At 42.9% G+C, this 15,846-nt stretch overlaps 1 protein-coding gene across 3 annotated transcripts in view; it reads right to left on the bottom strand.

Annotated features, from left to right (window-relative positions):
* The window catches only part of map4k4 (mitogen-activated protein kinase kinase kinase kinase 4), an 88,371-nt gene that overhangs the window by 12,764 nt on the left and 59,761 nt on the right, over positions 1 to 15,846 (bottom strand). The window contains exons 13-25 of one of the 3 annotated variants that reach the window (XM_061087957.1): positions 15,623 to 15,784; positions 15,316 to 15,402; positions 13,245 to 13,568; positions 11,996 to 12,145; positions 7,998 to 8,276; positions 6,367 to 6,476; positions 5,752 to 5,912; positions 5,472 to 5,569; positions 4,700 to 4,878; positions 4,107 to 4,224; positions 3,192 to 3,539; positions 2,081 to 2,195; positions 872 to 1,039 (exon numbers count right to left, since the gene is read on the bottom strand). In XM_061087957.1, the coding sequence (XP_060943940.1) occupies positions 872 to 1,039; positions 2,081 to 2,195; positions 3,192 to 3,539; positions 4,107 to 4,224; positions 4,700 to 4,878; positions 5,472 to 5,569; positions 5,752 to 5,912; positions 6,367 to 6,476; positions 7,998 to 8,276; positions 11,996 to 12,145; positions 13,245 to 13,568; positions 15,316 to 15,402; positions 15,623 to 15,784 (2,299 nt within the window). The remainder of the gene's footprint in view (positions 1 to 871; positions 1,040 to 2,080; positions 2,196 to 3,191; positions 3,540 to 4,106; positions 4,225 to 4,699; positions 4,879 to 5,471; positions 5,570 to 5,751; positions 5,913 to 6,366; positions 6,477 to 7,997; positions 8,277 to 11,995; positions 12,146 to 13,244; positions 13,569 to 15,315; positions 15,403 to 15,622; positions 15,785 to 15,846) is intronic. The other 2 variants (XM_061087955.1, XM_061087956.1) reach the window with 2 other exon arrangements.

Below are 15,846 nucleotides of genomic sequence, written 5' to 3' on the forward strand. Positions count from 1 at the left end.
TACTGGAGGAATATCAACTCTGTGTAGATTCAAGTTTAGCAGTCAAAGCATCAGAAAATGTTATAAAACATGTAGTTTGAGTTTCCCTATTTCTTCTTTTTCTTAATATATAACTACATTTCATATATAAACAATCTCAACAAACAATTACAACTAAACAGCTTTATCTTTGTTCCAACTGTCTCTTGTTCAGTTATTTTATATACAGTCTATGGTTCAGTGAGAGAAGAGAACTCTACCGAGCGCTGTCTGGATTTACTACCGTAAAGATAGATAAAGCTTTGCAGGTTCAAATAAGATTACCGTAAGTGCTAGAATAATTTTCTAAAATAGAATCACCCTGTCAAAATCTAATAACAGCATCTGGGTCCGTTCCGGACTGCGGTTCAACTATTGGGAACATATGCTAGATGATTGTAGGCGATTCTTTTGTCTTCAGCTTGCTCTTCAGGTGACTGCTCACCTTGACTGTGTGCAGCCACCTTTCTACACGCGGCGTCGTTGCACATTCCGCGAGTCGAGGTATTTACGCAATCTTTGATGTTGATTATGTAGACATATTGCCCCAGCCCTACTTTTGGTCAATCAGAAGTCCATCACTATATTTCTAAAACATGCAAATATGCATATTATCATTATCTCCCTGAATCTTAGTGCAAATGGGACCAGAACTGCTAGAGCTATGTAAAGCTGGAGGAATTATGTAGGAACTTTTTTGCAATTGCTTGCATCCTGCCACAGCTCTGACTCAGTCCCATGTTAAGCTATGCAGACTAAAAAGAATCATGTTGAGATATTTTATCATGTGATGATGGTCATATCGCTAATATACCGTGAATCTGCCAACGTGAATGTGTCTCTCTGTTCTTACCCCAGAGCGCAGCACACAGGATCTCGGAGTTGAACCTCTTCTTGTATTTGCGGATCTCTGGCGTGTCACTCTGAGGCCGAGTGTTGACCGGGTTCACGTTGACCACGGAGCCCTTCCTTGATGGGTCAAGACGCAGTGCCTCTGCCAGCCGGGCGTCATTAGCGTAACCTAGAAAGTCAAGGGGGAGGGCTTAGGTAGGACGGTGTAGGATGTAGAGTTTACCAGGCAGGGTGAGGGGTCAGCCAAATGTTCCAGCATTAGAAAGATTGGTGGAGCACCTTCATTTTGATTTGTTAATCATGGGAACAGGACTGGTTCACAATATAGTTTTAAAATTTGTCAGGGAAAGAGCATGATATCAGCAACTACTCCAATATCCCAAAAACAAGACAAAATGTTGTTCTTTAAACTTCACTTCATGTTACAGTGGTGGTTGTCGATCACGTAGCTCAGGGCAACACAGCGACTCAGATGAAGCTTTGTTATATGTAAAGTGGGACATAAAACAAGCTGCACTGCACTGACCCAGCCAGCTGCACTAGGTGCTGTGATGACTCGGCATATGGCTGGACAATCCTCTGAGGCATGAAGGGAACAGGAGGAGAGCCGTCGTGAGAACGCTTGCTTTGTGAACTGTGCAGCTCAGTGAGTCTGCGCTAATCGCTGCTGTTTTACACACACAGGATCTTTACAGCCCTTTGCTCCAGAGGAACCTTTCACCTCAGCCAAGGAGGTTGTTTTTTCGTCTGCGTTTGTTAGTTAGCAAGATTACCAACTACTCAACCTATTTCCATGTGATTCTGTGGAGGGTTAAATTTGTGTGCAGATCTGAATCAGAAGGCAGATCCAGGAATTTCTTGGAAACAGCTAGTGCTGAATGGACGGCACTAGCTGTTAATCACATGGTATCCATGCCCCAATGTGTACACTGCTTTAATGGCTTATTGAGTCTATGGACCATAATTTACTATATGAAAGACTTGAAACTAGAGATTGATACATAAACTTTCAGTAAAATATTTACAGACGTTATAAATCAAGTGAGAAGTGGAGTAATATTTTCAGACTTCTATAGAAACAGTAAGTGCAGTCGCCCTCTGCTCGTCCTTTCGAGATAATAGCGGTTGAAGACACCACCTCATTGGATTCACCTACCACGCCCATACTCCATGTCCATTTTTTTATCTACAGTCAATGGAAGGGACATACCGACATTGTTGAGGGCACTGCCAGTGGATGTAGAGACTTGGAGGAGGCGTGGGTCGATAAACGGAGTGAAGGAGGAGGAAGATTTGTGTTTCTGCAGGTTGTTACTCGACTGGCTCTACAGAGAGAGAGACAACATGATTCAGTGGTGACAGAACATCACAGCTCTGAATGTCAACTTGAAAGATCAACAATATACTTATAGCATCAGAAGACGGACAAATGTCAACGACACAATGTGGTCAAACAAGTCAGCAAACTGAGGTATCTCGTGGTACATGCAAATACAATGGGCATTCAGTCAGACAGTAAAATCAAAAATACGGAGGGAAAAAGTCAAAAACAACCACGGAGGGTAAAACAATGAGGAGAACCAAATGGGAATCATAACTTAAGTAATTTTATGGGAAATATACTTGCCGTTACGCTTCTTAACTGAGCTGTTGGCTAATCTGTTTTCTGGAAAATGTGAGAATATGATGTGTTCGTTGAAAATAGGCGTCATCAAGTCATAAATTGAGCTTTCAGTGTTTGGGGGGAAAAGCTAACGGTCCTGTTGTGATCTCAGAACACTCACGAGGAGTGGCAGGACTGCAGCTGTCAGGGTTTCAACAAGTTAGACTGTTTAAGACCTGTACATGAAATGTAAGATATATTTCCATTTTAAACCAAAGTACCTAAACCTTTGTACAATTAAAACAACAGGATGTTCACATGTTAAAAACTAAAACCTCTTTTGTCTATCGTTTGTTCAGCTAACAGAGCTAGAAATACAGCCCTCAATCGTCTCTGTGTCAGAGTGTGGAGCTACAGACAGCAGAGGGCGCCCTTCAAGATTCAGCACATAAAATCCAGAGGAAAACCTAATGAGAACAATCAGCAGAATCTCACCCTTACAGGGTCATTTGGGTTTTGATTTTGACTTTATTTACCACATTAAAAACTGTTAATCTTTATATGCCCAGACGTTATGTAATAATATTAAATAAATAATGAACAAGGTGAAGTGATTTCTACTCTGATGTGCTCCCACTTATAACAGCTAGTGAGGATTTTGATCTCTTTGTGCACCACTAAGCGCTCCTCCGTGTTTTGGCTGGGGGGGGGGACATACCTCTGTGAGGATGCCAAGCTTCTCCAGGGGACTCTGGGGGGACATGGAGGAGGGGCTGGCGAGGCTGGAGGAGGAAGGGGAGTTTGATGCAGAGGAGGAGGGGGTGGAATGATGGCTCTGCTGGATCAAGTCTGGGAGGTGGTGGATGCGGCCGGCAAAGCCGTTCCTGTCTGCGTGCTGTGTGGGGTGATGGTGGTGGTGGTGGTGATGATGGTGGGGACTGGGTGTGTGGTGGCCTAGACCCGGGCCTGACCCTGGGCCAGGGCTTGGGGCAAAGCCTGCAAGCAGGCCAGCGGTCTGTGCTTGGCCCGGGCCAGGGCCCTGACGCTTTCTGTTATCACCTGCACTCTGGAAGTAGAAAGAGGGGTAGACGACTTTGGGTCTAGATGCGTTCCTGATGAGTTCAGGGGAAAGGAAGGTGTTAGCTAGAGCAAAGGGCACGCTACAGCGGCTATTCTACAGGCAGGAAGAAAATTCTCATTAGTAGTCAATTACGTGGTTAGATTATATGGTAAGTTATTGTTGTGCCGTTTGTTGGTATTAGAATAATGAACTTTTATTGTGTGTACTGCTTCTGACTTCATGTCTCAGTAACTTTAGAATAGCTGAAAGTCCTACATGAAAATATAACAAACCTGAAAATGTTTGATGATGTGATATGTCTTATTATGAAATTAGCTAGAGGTCTTTAGGAGAGTTTAAAACTAAATCTGTGAGGTTTAGTACCTTCACTAAGCCTCTACACACTGGAGCTACTGGCCATCAGGGGGGAAAGAACAGAAACATGCTCAACACATAAAACAAAATGGAAAAACACTTTGGGTATGAATAAACAAAATACACAAAAACAGAACGACTCAAAGCATGTGGTACATTCCCGCTGTGTCTGTCTGACTTGTACGGGTCAGCCTATACCTGTCTGACGATCAGAGTGCTGTCTTTGCAGGGTGTCGACCCAGCGTCACTTTCGCCTTCATCGTGGACGATCATGGTTTTCACTGACTCTGTTTCTCCGTTGCTCAGCCTGGAAGAACTGCAGGACAGAGGAGGATCAACTTTTCAACACAAACACAAGGTTTCAGGTAAAACAACATGAGGTTCTCCTTATCCATAACCCTTGTGCGCTGTGTTACATCATCAATACTAGAAGGGCATTCATACCTCTGCAAAGGCCCAACAGTCCACTTATGAAACCCCTATTAAATTCACTAGATCTTGATTTTTCTTTCAATCCCCACCAAAATACACAGTCAGTCCCCTAAACACGCCTGTCTTTTATATCCGTGAATAATTCAGAGAAATATACAAAAATGTTGTCCCAATATTTTAATCAACCCCAAAATTGAATGGGTTATTCCCGAGTCATGTCCAGCCCCTCCACAAAAGTTCACAGAAGTGGGTTGTGTAGTTTCTGTGCGATGCTGCTTACTAAGAAACAAAGATGGACAAAAAAATAACCTCCTTGGCAGATGTATTGATGTGAGTAAGAGATCAGTAGTTTATCTTACACAGCTCTGGAGTCCTCCGGGCCGGAGGTCGACTCTTCACCTGCCTCTTGGTCCACCTCTTCATCATCATCTTCATCGGTGGTGTCAGAGTCATCACTGGAAGATGAATAATCTGTCACCTTATTCGGGGGGCGAACGTCATCCACTGCACGCAGCTCCTTGGCCAGAGCCGTAAGGTCCTAAAGGTCAGGAGGTGAAAGGGTAAAAACCTTAGTTTTTATCTCACAGATTTTTCTCCGTCTGTTGACTTTCAGACGTCACATTTGATTTTCATCTAATCTTTAAGCAGGACAGAGTAAAGCTGCGGGAGAGGAAGAGAGGTTACAGAGGAACATCAGCCAATGTGAAGGCAACGTGAGAGCGGCAAAGCCAGAGATGAAGCGAGGGAGGAGGTGACGTCTCAGCCGAGGCTCTTCAAGCTACTGCAGGTAGGGTTAGTGGATTAATGCTAACAATGAGACAATTGTTATTAGAGCTGCAAAGGTGAAAATTGTAAACAGGATAGAAGAAAATGTTATTTGACGTTAGAGAGAGTGTGAGTTGAAATGGCTGCTGCCGAGCAAGAGAGACCAGTGGAGGAAGAAGCGAGCAGTACCACAGCCAGAAGACAAAACAACCATGTCATCACATCACTGCATCGGATGGTGAGCAGGTGACGTGACACACTGGATCCAATCCAATCTCTCTCACACACTCACACACACATATACTTCTAGATCTATCCCAGCTAGCTACTGAGCTACAGTGCTGACCACTCAGCTTCGACTCTCACCGCTGGTCTGCTAGGTCTGACCAAGTCCCTCTTTTCCTCTGTTTTTTTCCCAGCATTCTCTGGCCGTTGGAGGGGTGAGCCCTCCGATTTGGAAGAGGCTAAAGGAGGTGGAGGTGAAACGGTCAGTTTATTTTGAAAAAAAGTGACGTTGTGTGTAGCATCTTCATTAAACGTGGTATTGTCTTCAGTAGAGATATTTTTCAGGTGGTGTTTTCAGTTCGATTGTCGCCTGCTGGCTTTTTTTGTAAGTGCTGATTTGTTTCAGTGTGTGCGCACTCACAGCGAGCCCTGAATCTCTCTCCTGAGCCACAGTGAGAGCCAGGCTGAGAGCTGGAGTTACTGGAGCTGCTGGAGGAACTGGTGCCTCCGCTGCCGCTGTTACTGGCTGCTCTGGGGACCAGTTTCTCAACCCGCTCCCACAGCAGCCGAGGCTCCGCTGCACTGTGGAGCCAACAGACAAGTCAGAGGTGGAGCCATTGAAGAGAGAGCAACTTTTAACTGGAGGAGCTGCAGATGTGATACTGTGATTTTTTTATCTGACTAAGAAACAAATTATTGTTTTAATAAAAAATGCTTAGAGTATTAAGCCACTCATAGGGATGATATAGGACATTTCTAAAATAAATGAAGCGAAATTGTTGGGATTATTACAAGAATTGATCAGAATTTTACGAAGACATAGTCGCATTTTAACAAGAATAAATTTGAAAAATTACGAGGAAAAAAAAAATCATTAACGAGAATAGAGACCTTATTTGACGAGAAAAAAGTCTGATTATTACAAATGAAAAGTCAGAATATAAAAAAAAAGGAGATAAAACTGAGATAATAAAAACTAGAGAGAGAAAGAAGGAAACACAGAAATCATAGAATTCAGCGGGTTAGGTCTCTTTACCTGGCAGCATTGCGATGAACAGCATGGCTGCTCTGAGGGGTGTTGCCGTGGTGATGAGGCGAGTCTCGCCTTGACAACACAGGCGACCTTGATGTAGTCCTGACGGGAACCTTTCATGATAAAGAAAGTGACCGGCTCACACATTCACACTTCGTGATACACACTCAGATTGTACTTGTACAAAATCCCCTTTATAACAGCAGCATCACAACAGTCCTGACCGTCACCAAGCTGGTCCACTAACAAACTTCTAAAACTTGGTACACCAAACCATAATACTTGTCTGTAGCTCTAACTTGTTGCCTGCATGGTCGTAAGTTTTCTTTACGTCAGGGTAGCAGAAAAGGTTATCAATAATCTGCATTCATGCGTGTGGATGTGTGCAAAATAACAACACACCAAGTGATGATTATCTAAATGCATGATTTCAATATCAATTTCTAGAAAACCTTCCAGTCACACCCAGAGCATCACTGTAAAACAAAACTATTACTCAAGTCGTCAGGGTTCGGACACAAACGCAGCTTTCACCCTGAGGTGCTCATCAATTCCAGTCAAGCCATTGCAAAACAATTAGGTAGCATCCAAAGCTCAGCTCAGCTCAGTCAGTGAGGCCATCGTCATGGAAAATAACATGAACAGACATGGTTTAGCTTTGTTTGGAAATTCAGGTTAGGCGGGAAAAATGGGAAAGATGTACTGATGTTAATGAAAGGTCAGTCCTTCCTTAGTAACATGCTGCTCCTGGACATCAAGACTGAAATTACTTTTGTGGCGGCTATGTTTGTTGAAGTTGATGTAAGTTGATGTATTTTTATGTATTGGAAATAAACAGTATTGTGGTTCGTCGTGGCAGCGCTTTGTAACAGAGGGTTTCCTTTTCTGGAAGACAGATAACTAAATTTAGATTTTAGTTTTTCTTTCATTCTCACTGCCCAAATTTATGGATAGTGATAGGTTTCCTGTCTTTCCTTTACTAACCAACGCCCTATACATTCAGACGAAAATTTAAACTGTTATCTCGGTGCAGAACTCTTGTCACAATAGGGTAAAACGCTCAATTTGTCTGGTGAGGAGGGACAGAGACAATTTGTCTCAACGTATCCTGCCGTTCAATATTGTCTCAGTATCTGCAGCAGGATTGTAAAGGACACTATGACTTTACAAAGTTGTCCAATAACAACAAACTACCTTTATTTGTTTTGACACTGATTCACATCACAGAGAGTGATGTTCACTTCTGCCTTTTCTCTATATTGTGTATCTGGGGAATACATTTAGAGCAGCATCTATTTCACTGGACACTAAGTCTTGTTTGTGGGGAGAGACGTGATTTAGAAGCTGCCAAACAATCTGCTAATTTCAAAAACGTATGATTTAAGCTACATTGATTTAATGAAATCGTCTGTAAATTCCCTACAAGCTTTTGTCTGCACCAAATGAAAAGAAAATTCAATAGACATGATTTGTTCATCGCAGAAAGAATCAGGCAAAAGGTGGGAAGCTATTGATAGATAATTGCAGTTTGATCCCTTGAGAAACATCGCCCCACGTTTGATCAACAGAAAATTGTGTCGAGTATCTAACTATTCCTGATAGACTACACCGGAGGTCTTTCTTCCCGTCCTTACCCTGGGCGGGACCTCTGAAGGAGCAGCTTCATGGTGCGAGGGCCTAGGCTGGGTGTGGGGTTGTGGGTCAGTGCGTGCAGGCGTTGATGATGTTGAGGATGGTGATGAAGATGGAGGAGGGTGATGGTGTTCCTGGTTGTTGCGAAGGTGAAGGTTTTCAAAGCTAGGGGCGAGCGGCTCGCTGAAGGAGTGCAACTGCGACACCAGAGGCGGCGCGGTGGCACAGGAGTTTGACGCCACGCTGCCGCTGCTCTTTACAGCGGCCAAATGGGAGCGAACCTTATAGACAACAAAACAGAACAAATGGGGGGCAGGTCAGGCAGTTTGCATGCAGTGCACTCTGGGAATTCAGGGTATCTTTAGGAGTTTGTACGATTGGAGCCATACAGGAGCCTAAATCCGTTCCTTGTGGAACACCGCTTAAAAGCCTATGAAGATTTAAATTTAGACTTTTTAGACATGGAATATGTAGCATTCCTGGTTTCATGTAATGTGAATGCACAGGTAGCCAGGTTGGTAGGCAGGCATCTAACGATTGACTTATTTCACATTTTTTTAACGTTCAAACTTTTAGCCACACACGGGACTACAGGATTTTATGTGTGTAGACACCTAGCTAGCGTCTTCCAATGGCCTACATGTGAGGGGGTTTAGGGAACATTGTATCATCCAATTCTGTAAGTGAGGCTTTCAGATCTCTAAATTGTTGCTACAGAAAATATCCTGAGTTACACTCCCCCCATGTAAACTGCTCTGTGGAACTTGTGTACATGTTGGTCACATGGTGCGCCACCCACCACCACAAGTAAACTCTCAACCTGTGGGAACCAGTGAACATCACAACCACAAAACTTGCACAATGTTTGGTTGCCCATGAATAAGATGGAGGAGTTAGAGTGCTGAGAAGGCTGCATCAGTTTGAATAACATCCAAGACAACATCTTAAGTTAGTAAGTGTTCTTGGACATGAATGATATATATATACATGTATTAAATATCTTACTTTTTTTACCTTATCTGACAACATTCTTGTGCGGGAATTTTAACAGGGTGGACTGAGTAAATTTGGCCTTATTACTTCACGTAAGAGCTTTCTCACCCTTTGGCTCCTGTGGTTCAAAGGTACATGGATCCAAATCTAAGCAGAGCCCCTGAAGAACCCAGATTGTTATGAGTGCAACAGGAGGGAAGAAGGAACGATCACTCACAAATTTGCATAAAAAATAAAAGACAGAAACAACAAAAATGTGCATGAGGTTGAGTGGGAGGTGAAGCTATAGATCCTAGGTCACATGCGTGAGACTCTTACTGTTGGTTATGGTTATTTTTTTTAGCTCCTTTGAGAAATTGACTGGTTCAGTTATATTTTATTTTATCCAATTAATTGGATGTTCAGAATAATTCCTTAAAAGGCAGAGATATGATGTATCATCCCCATTGCCAACTAGTAAATGATAAATTAACTTAAGCTTAACGAAGACTGGCATACAAACATACATGTAGGCAAGACCGCACGATACAAACAACATGCACACATGATGTTCAGGGCAAGAAAGCTTGTAAACTCAACAGTGGAAGATTTATGTATCTAAACTGTAATCTTCTCGGTCTCAACTCCTTTTGTCTGCAGCTTTTCTATTTGGAAATGAAAGTGGTTCAGCAGAAGTTTTCCTTTCTAAATAATTATCTCTGATGAGAAGATGAACGCATTTAAGTTGCTGCTTCAGTGATCAGTGACGTGTGTGTGTGTCACATCTCAACCTGATGACTGGCACCTCATTAGAGAAAACACATTAATCCACTTCTAACATTACGACAAATGCTTAAAACGGCGCCCGTTAGTGACATCATTACCCCCCATCCCCCACTTTACAATGTTACAGCATTGTTCCTGAATAATTTAATCTGTGTGACATATTCAAAACTGATTCACTGAACTGTGATTATTCATGCTCAGTGGCATGAATCCTTCGCTGGGAAGATGACTAATGCTGTCTGAGTCACTCTGCTGCGAATCTGAGTTCCCATGAATTATGGATGTTTCTAATCACCAGCACCGAGAGGAAGTGAGGAGGGAGAGTATAAACTCACAACATACCAGCAGACACGCTCATGTTCACACAAACACACAATCATGTGCACACCTGGAGATATAAAGTGACTCTGCAATAATAACACATCTGACAGGTGGGAGGAGAAGATGTCAAAGAGTTAGTCACGGGAGAAGACAATGTAATCAAACAGGGTCGTGATCCTTTCATTTCCATGTTGCAAAAAGTTAAGACTTCTTTAAGATGACGGCGAAAAACCTTTTTCCATGTTCTCATGAAACATGTTCTCATAAAACATGTTCTCATAAAACATATCTCCTGTGTCTGAAAATGAAAACAACCACATGCTTTTTAACATTTTCACAAGTTCTTGTGTAAAACAGGGTTTCTGCAAGTTTCAATTGATTAATTCTAAACTTGTTAAGACCATAATGAGTGTAAAATTAAGACCTATGCCAAGTACGACAATTATGAAAGAAAATCCCATCATTACTTCGACTTCCCCATAACTGAAGATCAAGTGAAGTAGTCGAGTAGAGAATCATCTGTATAAACGCAACATTATAATATATTCAAGACATTTAAAGGCATAAACGGTAATTACATTATAATGCTTTTTGGACTGGTTAAGACCCGGCAGAAACCCTGTCAAATGAAACAGAATTAATGACAAACTCTAAGAGACGTTCAACCACAGTACACAAATTGATCCATTCTCCACATGAAGCAACCTAGAGCAGCAGAGCTAAAAGGAGGAAATCACAGGAAAACAGCACAACTACTAAAACACCTACAAAAGTAAAAAAATACAAGCAAATCTTCAAAAGAGCTTTAACTTTGCTGAAATCAGCTGAAAGAGAGAAACTTGATTTGTTATTATTTTAAGAAAAAACGGATTTAAAGAAACAGGCAACATCTGGAGCTGGTGTAAGTCGAAGAGAAACCGCTGGATAAAGATGAAGCTTTAGTTTCCCAATTAACTGACGTTGTAGAGCGACAAGTGGTTTCCCTTCCCTTGATAACATGCACTCAATGACAGGGGCACAGGTTGCGGGTGTATCACAGGACTATCACATGGAGAGAAACAGTTATCCACGTTTGTCCTGGGCCACATACAGTATGAAGGTCCAACTTCTTAAGCTGACGACCTCTGAATGGCTACAGTTTCCTGAGGAACTGAAAATAATTTTCAACAGCCACTTATCTCTGTTTGTTCAGACTGGATAGAATCAAGTTGATTTGGTCTTTGGAAACAGAAATGACGTACTTGTGCATTTGGGTATAGAGCAGGGAAGTGAGATCCGATCCCAACTGTCATCTGAGACACATTCAAAAGCTGGTGGTCAACTGAAAAAATGTCTGTCCACTTGGGATCAGATCCCTCAAAAAGGATTTTAACACCAGATCTGAAAAGGGCCAATGTTAGTTGCTACTGCCTGATGTTTGCAGCATCTGTTACCTGATCTGCAGCTTTTTAATTTTGAAGCCACAACAGGAAGTCTCAAATCGAAAATAACAACACATCATCTCCAGTGTAGAGAAAACAGCTGGCCCCTCATTTGTGCAAAGGGGAAGGCTGCATCATAAGACATACACGTGTGTCATTTGACCCCATGGATGTTTACTGTTTGGTTTGAGAAGCTTGTGAGTCAGTCTTTCCTACAGACTATTCTCTCTGTTGTGGACAGGATTAAACAAACAGTACGAGGGATGAGGGGAACACAGCGTTTTTTAAGATGAGAAGATGCTGAATCAGCTTCATGTTGCTGAAACCTCTGTGTCCCCATCTGCACTTTTAACCTACAACACCGAGGGAGGAAAAAGCCCAAGCGAACTTAAACTTCACACCAACTCAAAATGTGCATGTGTGCAGCAGCTGTGGAAGTAAAGAAGAAGGAATCGCTCACAAAAGGGTCTGGGGGCGAGGTTTGAGGTCATTGTGGTTACCTGTGGATCCACAGGCCGGTGCATGGCCGGCGCCTCCGCTGCTGCGATGGGGTAGGAAGACTCGGAGCGCGGCGGCACTGGAGGCTGCGGCGGTTTAAGCGGAGCTGCCTGAGGAGAACCCTGGATGTTCTTTCGGTATCGGTCATCAGCCTAAGGAGGACACACGCACAGATGAGCGACGTGCAGGTATAACAGCGGCATTCGCAGTTGTTGGAGCGCACAGGTCAGTGTGTGTCAGTACACAAAGAGCAGGGTGAGTGGAAAATAAGCCATCAGACGCTACAGTTTGTTAAGGCATGATTTCTACCAGCGGGAGTAGGATGAGCACTTTAGAAAAAGTCATCAAAGCACTTCCTCAATGGCAGCAATTTCTATTGTTGCCACAATATTCCCACATCCCTGCTGGTACGACAACTGCACCATGACCAGCAAAGAGTGTCATGCATCTGTCATGAGGAGGAAGGTTAGGACACACACCGCGGTCCAGGACACTGAGGGAAACAATCACTGTGTTTGTGTATCTTGAGTGTTTGCACCTCCACCAGGGGGGCTAATGTATGTTAACGCCCCCGACTGTTGGTTGGTAAAAATGTCCGTTCATTTATTTAAAGCCTCAGAAGTTAATTCTAGGCAAGATAAATGTTATGTTTACTCTCAAAAGTATTATACAGAAACTACTGAGGGAACAGATTTCTATGAAACTCTTTGAAAGGAGGGGAAATGGGCCGAGAAAGACCCAAATACCTTTCGGTGTAAATCAAAGGGGATGGACCTTTTTCATTTTTTTATATTGCCATGTTGAGTGTTTTTTGTTTCTTTTAGATTGTGAGATTTCCCAGGGAATAATTCATTATTTCATAAAATGATATCAGGTACATTTAGAGGACTGATATCTGTGTGTGCAGCTTGACTGAATTCAAGGCAGCTGTTGGGCCTCAGCAGCGCCGGTGCCATTCTAGTTTGAAAATTTCCCATGAAGCCATCAATCAAGAAATGCTCTTCATCTAGAGGTAAAGCTTTAAAGAAGCTGCCCAAATTTAGTCCAACACCACTGGAAAATCTAGACAAGGAGTTTTTAGATAGAGACAATAACACACTGTAGTCACAAAGCATCAGTCCCTCCCACACCAGCAGCTTAGCCATCGCCATGTACACACAGAACACCCCAGGCAGTGGGAGTGAGTACACACAAGCAGAGGAAAGCATTCTACGGGAGTCAGTGTGATGAATTCGAGCTTCGAGGGTTCACCTCTCTGACCCGCTCAGAGCCAGGGGCGGGGCTTTGCAGGTCAGCGACAGGTAGCTCGGGGTCTGTAGTTTTCTCCAGACTGTGGTTTTGACCGGGCCACGTCTTCTCAGAGTCAGTGCCCTGCGGCTGTTTTGTCGTATCCGGAGGTTTTACACTATCAGGATCATGGTTCTGTGGGGGTTTGGCGCTCTGCTGCTGTACCGCTTTGCTACTGTCCAGGTTCTGGTTTTGCTGGAGGGACAGCAGATAGGCCTGCTCCTGCTGCAGCTGTCTCTGGAGTATCTGTGCTTGGCGCTGCTCCTCAAGCTCTCGCCATTTATACTCCTGAGTACAGGGAGGGTCACATTGAGCTAAAACGTTCCCACAACATTTGGGGTAATACTTAATTTGTTTGGGGCCCCCTTTGGTGTGACCTCAGATATTCAAATATTCACACATATACATATAAGCAGAGCCTCAAGTCCACCTGAGAGCAATGTGGTTGTATTCTATCGCCAACCAGTGCAGGTTCCATGTACATATTATGACATACATTTTTTTTTTCCAGATTCATATATGGTCAGTATGTTCTTTGACACACACTCAGGAAACAAAACGGGCACCAAATCATAAAAATGCTTTGTTAGGCCATTTTGACATTAACCTTTGACCTTGGCCTCCAAAATAATCTGAGTTAATCCTTGAGTCCAAGTGAATGTTTGTGGCAAATGTGAAAGGATTCCTTCACAGCGAAGGACCACCCCTTCACAATGCAAAAAACTTTTACCACCAAATTCTGATCAGTTCATCCACCGGCGTGGAGGCATAAAGAACACTGCAGTTGTATCTGGATTAAACTATTCTAGTTTAAAGACGTGGTATTGCATCAGTACTTGGTGATGTCTGACCTGGCATTTTCAGCAGTATCTGAGAAACTATTGGTATCGGAAAACTCAATTTAAGTTATCATATAAAGACATATTAAGATTTAATGCATGTTCATCACAACTGCCTTCTTCTATTAGATGAGGCCGAATCCTTACAGTGTTGAAAATGGTGCTGCAGGGTTTTTATTTTATTATATAAAGGCAGAGGGTAAAGTCCAAACAAAACATTAATAACTTCAGTGAGACTTGTGCTTTCTTTGAAAAGCGAAACATGAAATTAAATCCTGCTCCGAACCGCACAGCAACGTCTGTTGGAGCACTTAACTCTGCTCAAAAACAATCCAACCGCAGAAATATTAAGACCATGATGGTTTTTTGATACTTTACCAGAGGCTGCATCTATATATAGCAAATCACAGTTTAATCAAAAGGATCAAATTTCTGTTAAATCTTTACAAAGCAAATGTCGAACACGTTAATGCGTCTCTAAGTGTAATTGCAGCCAAACATGATGTAAGGGAAACATGTTGCTTCCATAGTAAAGTTTATGAAGGTTGACAGAGTGGGAACTGGACGGAGCAGCCGATGATAAAGCGACTGTGTGAAGCGTGGAAGTAGGAATACGAGGAGTCATATCCTTTCATTATGTGAATATCCTCTGTGATCCCCTGAGGAGGAGAATCCTTTCAAAATAAAAATAAAAACAAAAAAACTTCGAGTCATACAAACCCCCTCTTCCTGTTGGATGACATCATCATCGCTGAGGGGCCCAGTAAACATCCCGAGAAATAAACGTGAGAAGACTTATTATGTTTGGACCTCAGCTGTTAACGGCTCCCCTGGGATCTACAAACACCGTGAGGCGGATCCAAAAACTTGATTTGGTTTCGAGTCAAAGGAAAACTGAAGCAGGAAAGTTTGTGTAACGGAGGAATATTAAGTACCCGCATTATGAAATTTAACAACCTGGAAGTTTTAGAAAAAAAGTTTTCAAAAAAACAACCACTGGGACTCAATTACAGATGGAATATTATTAAGAATAGAGATTATTAGAGGCAGAGGGGAAAGACAGACAATAATCTATTTGAAGAAAGACATGGGGGATGAATGTAGGAGGTAGAATAGGGGCCAATTTTAAGACTTCCTATATTTTCATGGGGGAAAAATATGTAAATATGATTTAAACAAGGCAGCCAGACACTTACCAGCAGCATGGCCTGTTCATGGAGCAGCTGCTGCTGCAGGATTTCCAGGTGCCTCTGCTCTTCCTCCAGCTGGCGACGGATGTACTCCTGAGAGTCAAACACAGCCATGCACAAGAGCTCAAAGTCAGAAAAGAGCAAATTACATAAATATTATGGAAAAACATAAACTAAGTAAAGATGGACGACGTGACAGTTCCCCAAAGGTGAAGCCAAAGTACTTAGATCGCTCCCCAGTTCATCTTTCTGATAATCTTTGATTGCTTATTTATTAGTCATGATTGATTAAGTACTTATATATGGCTCCTACCTGTTCACGGTCGGCTCTCCTCTTTTCCTCATCGGCCCTCCTGCGCTCCTCCTCCTCTTTTCGACGCCGCTCCATCTCCTCGATGCGTCTCTTCTCCTCCTGCTCGCGCCGGCGCTGCTCGCGCTCCTGCTGCCTCCTCATCTCACGCTCACGCCGTTGTTGCTGTAGGTAACACACAGGAAACAAACAACACCTGGTTAGTCTGATAGCTCTACGTTTTTATT

Source organism: Limanda limanda, chromosome 16, assembly GCF_963576545.1.
Source record: "Limanda limanda chromosome 16, fLimLim1.1, whole genome shotgun sequence".
Classification (NCBI taxonomy): domain Eukaryota; kingdom Metazoa; phylum Chordata; class Actinopteri; order Pleuronectiformes; family Pleuronectidae; genus Limanda; species Limanda limanda.